At 43.7% G+C, this 7748-nt stretch overlaps 1 protein-coding gene across 1 annotated transcript in view; it reads left to right on the plus strand.

Annotated features, from left to right (window-relative positions):
• Positions 1–7515: 7515 nt before the first annotated feature.
• Positions 7516–7748, plus strand: part of SMIM13 (small integral membrane protein 13) — a 9160-nt gene continuing 8927 nt past the window's right edge. The window contains exon 1 of the mRNA XM_010000986.1: positions 7516–7729. Coding sequence (XP_009999288.1) covers positions 7516–7729 — 214 coding nt within the window. The remainder of the gene's footprint in view (positions 7730–7748) is intronic.

Here is a 7748-nt window from a genome sequence, read left to right on the forward strand (position 1 = left end):
ATGCTGTGCCAGCCCTTTCCCCAGATGTCAGCGGAGAGTGGCCGTGGGGGGTTTGGGAGCGATTCAGCTCCCGCAGGTCGCCGCTGGCAGGGTAGGGGCGCGGGTCACACATGGATCACTGTGATCCTGGCGTGTCTCTGTGGTATTTTAACAATGAACGAGATGGGGAAGGGTCTAGAGGGCAAATCGCATGAGGAACGGCTGGGGGAAGTTGGGATGTTTAGTCTGGAGTAAAGGAGGCTGAGGGGAGACCTTGTCGTTCCCTGCAACAACCTGAAAGGAGGTTGGAGTGAGGTAGCGGGTTGGGCTCTTCTCCCGTGCTACAGGTGATGGAATAATAGGAAACGGCCTCAAGGTTCAGGCTGGAGATTAGGGAAAAAAAAAAAAATGTCTGTAATGGGCTGCCAGGCGCTGGAACTGGCTGCCCAGGGAAGTGGTGGAGTCATCATCCCCAGAGGTATTTAAAATACGTGTAGATGTGGTGTCTGCAGACACGGTTTGCTGGTGGGCTTTGCTGGGCTTACAGTCGGACTTGATGACCTGAAGGGTATTTTCCAACCAAGATGGTTCTGTGATTCTAGCAGAGGGTTCAGTCAATAAGTCCAGTGCTGGTATTTGCAGTTGGAGTTCTCTGACCTGAAGCCCTGGTTCTTCCATGGGCTGCGCCAACGTGCGATCGATGCTGCCCTGCCACCTCACTGTGGCATCTCCCTGGAGACCTGCCTCTTGGGGGGACTGATAAGCAAATGTTTGCTCAGCTTGGCTAGGGAAGAGGCAAAAGTCACAGAGTGCAGGAGCTACTGACCCAGTCACTGCTCTGCCACTGATGCAAACCAGAAAAAGCTCAGGGGAGAGGAGGAGCTTCGTGCTTGGGGGGAGAAGAAAGAAGCTTCATGCCTTCAAACCTGCTTTTTGTTTGAAATTGTAACAAAGCCTTGTATCGCCTAGAAAACATTTATTTAAACTATCAAAGCTTATTGAAAATGTCCTGCTTCTTTTCCCCTGTTTTTATTAAAGCAGTCTTTGTCATGCAAAATCAAAATATTTTCTTAAAATATTTAAATTATCAACTTGTATTTTGTTTTCTAAATGAAAACGTGTCAAAAATGACCTGTTCATAGGTGCAGCCCTGTTGCTGCCCTCTCCGTTCTGGCAGTTCAGAGTTCTGTTGACCAGGGCTCAGAGAACAGTCTCTCCTGGTTTCAGTGGCAGAAGCAGTGGAAGCAAGATAAGGGGATGGTGCAGGCCAGGGAACATTGTCATAAACTAAAGCATAGTCAGCGTATAGACGGGCTGTACTTCTCCAAAAGGTAGTGGTGATTTTCTGAATCTCAAGTCTTCCTTCCTGGTAGGCTCTTTGTCCATGTACTGCCTCAGCCCTTGCTTTCTCTCGGGTCTAGAGGCAGAGAAACTCCAAGGGGTATGAGAACAGCTATCATCCCAGGGCTGCCTGCCTGCCCAGAAACAATACTGCCAGAAACCTCACGTGAAAGTGTGTCCTCATGTAACTTCTAGCCCACTTTCATAGAAGCAGATTTGTTTGCTTGAGTTTGCAAATTCCAGGCTGTTAGTCCACACTGAATGGCTGGAATTTCTGAAGTTGACCTGCCAGCCTTTCCTCTAATGCAGCTTTTGATAGGCTATTCATTTAATTCTTCCTGTATTACTACAGATCATCTTGAAATATTGAAGAGAAATACCTTCTGATATCCATTCTGTCCCAAGAGAAGTTGTTCCCAAAGCAGAAAATTGCCTAAGAGATTACTCTTTAGGTGCTGCAGAGCAAGAAGCAGTTTGGAAGCTGACTGGCAGAGTAAGAAGGTAGTGACTCAGTGCATTGGAATGTTTCAGCCCCACATTTTTTATTTTAATTTATTTTTAGTCCAAACAGGCTGGAATTAGTTTATCAAGGCAAATCCTGACCTAAGAACATGGTAATATGAAATATTTTTTTTCATTATTCTTGCTCTTCTTTGTCTAAAACAGAAAGGAAACCTATGTTCAAGTTTAGTAAAGAGGTAACATCTCTAATTTCTTGAGTTCCTTGTACTTGACACACATTATATTACTACAAATTATTGTTGTTTCCTTCTGTAGTAGCAATTTTATTTTTTATCAAAACAGTAATGTCTCTACTGAAGACAGGCATAGGAAGCAAATAGGATTCTGGTGGCATCTAAAAGAAGCTGTAATAGTATTACGGATATTTTTAACACCTATCTAATGACCTGAATTTGGAGATTTAAGGGTTGTGGCAGGATTTGGATTCATCTGGTTTGTATGAAGGGCGATGCCATGCATTTAGTTGGATCCTAGGCACTGAGCACAGCAGACTTCTGCCACGCAGGTTAGCTTTGAGTGGTTATTGAACTGCATGTTCTGCTGAGAGGAAAGGCAGAAAAATAAGTAAAGGTGGGAAAATGGGATTGCTTAGTTCTAGATGGAATTCCATGGAAACAAGAAGAATGAGTTGAGGCAATTGAAATAGAACATTCTGGGGCAAAGTTGTTACACAACAGCTACTCTTCCCAGTGAAATACCATAGGGTGTTAGCTTAAGTCCTGCTGGTGTAGGGGTTGTTGTACATTGGACCTCATCACGTGCTGTCTAACCTACAGACTGGTTCAAGTTGGAAGGGACCATTAGAGGTCATCTGGTCCAATCCACCTGCCCAAGCAGGGCCACCTACAGCTGCTTGCCCAGGGCTGTGTCTAGCCAGATTTTGAATATTTCTCAATCTTAGGAAAAGGGCCTTTAAGTTGCAATTACTTTGGAGCTGCCAGGTCCCACTGGGTTTGCAACTTGATAAGAAACAGGCTGGAAAAGGTGTCACTGATCATCCATCCCTCTTCTGGCAACTCTCAGGTCTTGCTGAGTGTCAATCAGGATAAAGTTTTCGTTTGGAAAAGAAAAGTTAAATAAGCCTTGTCTCCTCCAAAACTTGAAATTTAAGCTTGGGACCTGCCTGTTTCACTAAACTGTCGTGTCAATAAGCATCTCTCCAACTCCCTGGCAAAATGTCTCCTCTGTCCCTAGGCAGCTAGCTCAGATGAAATAGATTATCTTTCTTCTGTTATCCATTCACTTTCTAATTTTGCTGCCACAGGATCATTGTTATGTACCTGAAGATCTCAGTTCTGCTAGTGACATCACAGGCAATTATGAGCTTAATGTGACAGAATTTTGGTTAACTCTCAGTGAGTGCTTGAGAACTGCCAGAACTAAAGCTGTGCTGAATAAAATCCAAGTAATCAGGCTAAAGCAAAAAGATATTGGTTGGGTTTGTTTTGTGTTGGTTTTTTTTTTAAACAGATTTGAAAGTCTGTCCTCTGTTTTTTCTCTGTTATGCTTAGTTCTTTCCATAATGTCATTTTCTTCTATTATTTTGTGAAACTACAGCTGGTGTAATATGTCTGTACAGCTAAAGCTAAAGCTTGTGTTAAATTGCCAGCTGCAAGTACAATAAAAATTAAGCCACAATAAACTTATGCTGGAGGAAGTACCGAGTTGAACAATTGTGCAGCTTTGCAGTTTTTGTAATAAACATTATGTTTTAGCACCCTCTTTCGGAACAAAGTAATACTGCCAGTATTTACTCAAAGGCTTTGCTAAAGCTGGAATGCAATTGCAGCGTGTCCGGGGAGTCTTTGGCATCAGCCACGGATACAGTTTAATTGTGTAGTTTGGTATTTTCTAAATTTACGTAAACAGAATTTTCTCGTCCCTCTTAATGCTTATCATCTTTATATACATAGTCTGTATTGTTCATTTAAATCAGCCAAGAACTGGGAAAAAAACCTCATGGCTCTGAACCAAAACCTGAAGCTGAGTTGTTGCAGAAGATCATATTTAGATGCACTGTTCCTCATTGTCTGCACGCCTCTTCTGAGGAGTCTGGTGGCATTAACTTGCTGTGAATTGTGAATGATCCCTCTCACGCTTGCTAGTATGCAGTGTTTGCATGGCATATGGAGGTCCCAGTCTGGGAACATGGTCTTCCTGTGACCTACACCAGAGTCCTTCCCTGAAGAGAGCACCGTGTGATGCATAAAGGTGTAACATAGAGGGAAAGAAAGTGGAAGAAAGCTGGTCTTTGTAATCCTGCCCTAGGAAATAGTCATCTATTCATGCCAAAAGAAAGATAGCAGGAAGGAGTTCACCAAGTGTATTCTGAATAGAAGAAAGGGCTATACTTTGATTCTTCCACATGAACTATCACTACCCGGGTAGCTTCTGGGATACAAGTGATAGGCAGCCAAGCTCCAATATGTTGTTTTGGCTTTAGTAGTTGGTATGCTTGCCAGTTACCTTCAAAGATATTGTATGTGCCAAGAGAAGGATTAAAAAATTAGGACACAGTAGAACAAAAACTGTCTGGATTAGTTTAACTCGCTCTTCTTGTGCACATTCATTTTAATAAGCCTCATTTACAGTAAGAGCCTTCAGCAAGATTCCTGCTTCATCAATGCATGGTGTGAATGATAATAAAAAGGAGCACAGGAATGATGCAAGGGTCTGGAAAAAGGAGAAGAGATAATCTTGTTAAATTGGCTGAAGTTCCTTTTCAGGACTAGAATACACTCCTTATATGACATAACTTCTATGTGGTTACAGGAGATCATGTAAATAACTCTTTTCTACAACTCACCAATGATTTTATCCTTTCTTCTGCTGTCTGCTCAAGGTAATCGAGTGTAGATTTGTCAAAGTGCTGAGCACTTAGAGCTGCACCTGACATCAGGGAAAGCTGTGCTACAAATAAATTAACTGCAAGGGAAACATGAGATTTCCCTCATATAACAGCTGAAAAGGGGCACATCCTAAAGCAGTTGATATTTCAAACATGCATTTCAGCCTCAGTCCTCTCCCTGGTGAAGAAGGGATAATAATACCCCTCACCTTCTTTTGCTACACAAACACTAGTTAACTGGCTGCTGTGAAACAACTGGTTAGTCTAGATGTATCAGCCCTCACACCCTAAAAATAAGCCTTGTGCTCACAGCCTCTGCACCTCTTCTTGTCACTGGTCTTCAGCTCTCTGATTTGCAGCATTGTGTGGCCTTGCTGCCCTGTGAAATCATGTCAAATGCTTTCAGATGCCCTCTTAAATGCCTCCTCACTAGTCTTGTGCTCCAGTCTCTTTGTTGCTTGGTGACCTCACCCTCCTCTTTCCTCAACCCTCAAAACATATTTCAATGCATACCTGGTAGTGTACACTGAGAGAGGTGATGTAAGAAGTTTGAGCATCCTAGGAAAAAGCATTAAATGTAGAATATGGATAGTATGCAGTGAGTGATTGTTGCAAAATAACGGGTAAAAGAAGGTAAGTTCAACAAGACCAATGCTCATGAGCCTGGGCAATCCCAAGCACAAATACAAGCTGGGCAGAGAACGGACTGAGAGCAGCCCTGAGGAGAACGACTTAGGGGTGCTGGTTGATGAGAAGCTCAACATGAGCCAGCAATGCTCTGCTATGAGAACAGGCTGAAGGAGCTGGGGTTGTTCAGCATGGAGAAGAGAAGGCTGTGAGGAGACCATATAGTGACCTTCCAGTACCTGAAGAGGTCTACAAAAGAGCTGGGGAGGGACTTTTTACAAGGACCTGTAGTGAAAGAACAAGGGGAAATGGTTTTAAACTGGAAGAGGGGAGATTTAAGTTAGACATCAGGAAGAAACTCTTCAGTGTGAGGGTGGTGAGACACTGGAACAGGTTGCCTAGAGAAGTCGTGGATATCCCATCTCTGGAGGTGTTCCAGGCCAGGTTGGATGGGGCTTTGAGCAACCTGGTCTAGTTGGAGGTGTCCCTGCCCATGCAGGGGGGTTGGAACTAGATGATTTTTCAGGTTCCTTCCAATCCAAGCCCTTCTTTGATTCCATGATAACTACATCATCAGCGAGTTTTTCCACCCTCTTCACGTAACAGGTGAGCTATATTCAATTCTGTAGCTCCATATTGCACATATACACATAAGAAACTGGATAGAACAAGCTTAGATTTGTATTAACTACTTTATTTCTGAACTTGAGTGATTAGAAAACCCCATCTGTCCAACACTTATTTTTTTCTTTCATGTGATTTCTTGAGCTTTTGAGAAATAACAATACCCACATTGTATATATGAAAAATAACAATACCCACTTATCCCAAATGCATCATCATTGGTATTGGTACAGCTTTCAGGCACATTAGTACATGAAATTCTATCTAGAGGGATGTGTGTTCACATTATTTAACATCGGTCTGAAGAAAAGTCTTAGTTAAAATGTATATGATACATGTTTGGGTGTTTAAATTTAGATGGAAATCTGTATACAAGTTTAAATTGACACGTGTTCCAAGTGGCCCAGAGAAAGGGTTTTATTTCACACATTGGGAAAAATAGATAGATTTTAGGATTTAATCCATACTGACCTCCAGCAGTCAGTCTCAGGACACAAAAATCAGATGGAAAGTCTAGAGCAAGGAAGACCTGCCCTCAGTGAGGGAGGCCCAGGTCAGGGAGCACTTAAACAAACTGGAAATGCCCAAGTCCATGGTGCCTGCCAGGTTGTGTCCAGGAATGCTGAGGGAGCTGGATGAGTCTTTGAGAGGCCAGTCTCAATTACCTCTGAAACATACAAGTGGTGTCTTGGGAGAGGTTCCTGAGGAGCAGACAAGATCATGCATCACTCCTGTCTCCAAGAAGGGCTAAAAGGAAGATCTGGAGAACTACAGGACAAAGAGCTTCACCTCAGTCCCTGGAACAGTCATGGGGAATATCCTCCTGGAAAGTGTCTCCAAACATATGAGGGTCAAACACAAGAAGATGTTTGTGAGTAGCCAACATAGCTTTATGAATGGGAAATTATGCCTTAACAACCCGATGGTCTTCTATGATAAGATGACTGGCTCAGTGGATGAGCAAGAGAAAGGGACACAATTATAATAAAGGTTTTCCAAACTGAACATGTGTCAATTAAAAGGCCATCTACCTGTGCACTGTAATGTGAGAAATCTCACTGCTACCTGTTTCCATCTTTATTTCCCAGTACATTGCCATGGATGCTATAAGGTATATTTGACCATATATGTACATATATATATATATCTCCATGTATATCCATGGCTTATACGTGTGGATCACATGTATTTATCACTCCAAAATTCCTTCATCCCAAGATAATTCTTTCTTCAGTCATGAATGCTGGGCGGTTCTGTGATGCTTGGATACGTGAGGTGAATTAACTACTATTAGTAAAACAGTTTGAAACCACAGCATGCTGCCTATGACCTATTTAACAGCCCTAAAATATGCCAGCTGTTTTAAGGGAACGAGAAGTAATGGTCCCATGCTCAGAGAAGTAAAAAAAAAACAGAGAAACAACCGTGTTCGTTTGCAACGAGAAGAAAACCTTCCTCAAGCGTGTCCAACAACCGCTTAGCACAGAATCGGAGTGACATTATAATGTCAAAGATACTAAGGAATAACAGAAACGATGTTCCGAGCAAGAACCCCACCGGCAAACGACACGACGATGAGGCAGAGCACGAAGCGGGGCTGGGGACCCCCCAGACCTACCTCAGAGGCAGAGCCCAGCCCGGACGGGCCCCTGCGGCGCCAGCAGGGGCAAGAGGCAGCACCACGGGGCGCTGGGGCCTCGCTGGAGCGGCACGGCTGCCGGGGCGGCACCGGGGCAGCCCTGCAGCCCCCGGGACAGGCGGGACAACGAGGAACCGGCGCCCAGGCCGGTCCAACCGCAGCGCGGGG

Source organism: Chaetura pelagica, unplaced genomic scaffold (genome assembly GCF_000747805.2).
Source record: "Chaetura pelagica isolate M959 unplaced genomic scaffold, ChaPel_1.0 scaffold104, whole genome shotgun sequence".
In the NCBI taxonomy this organism is placed as follows: domain Eukaryota; kingdom Metazoa; phylum Chordata; class Aves; order Apodiformes; family Apodidae; genus Chaetura; species Chaetura pelagica.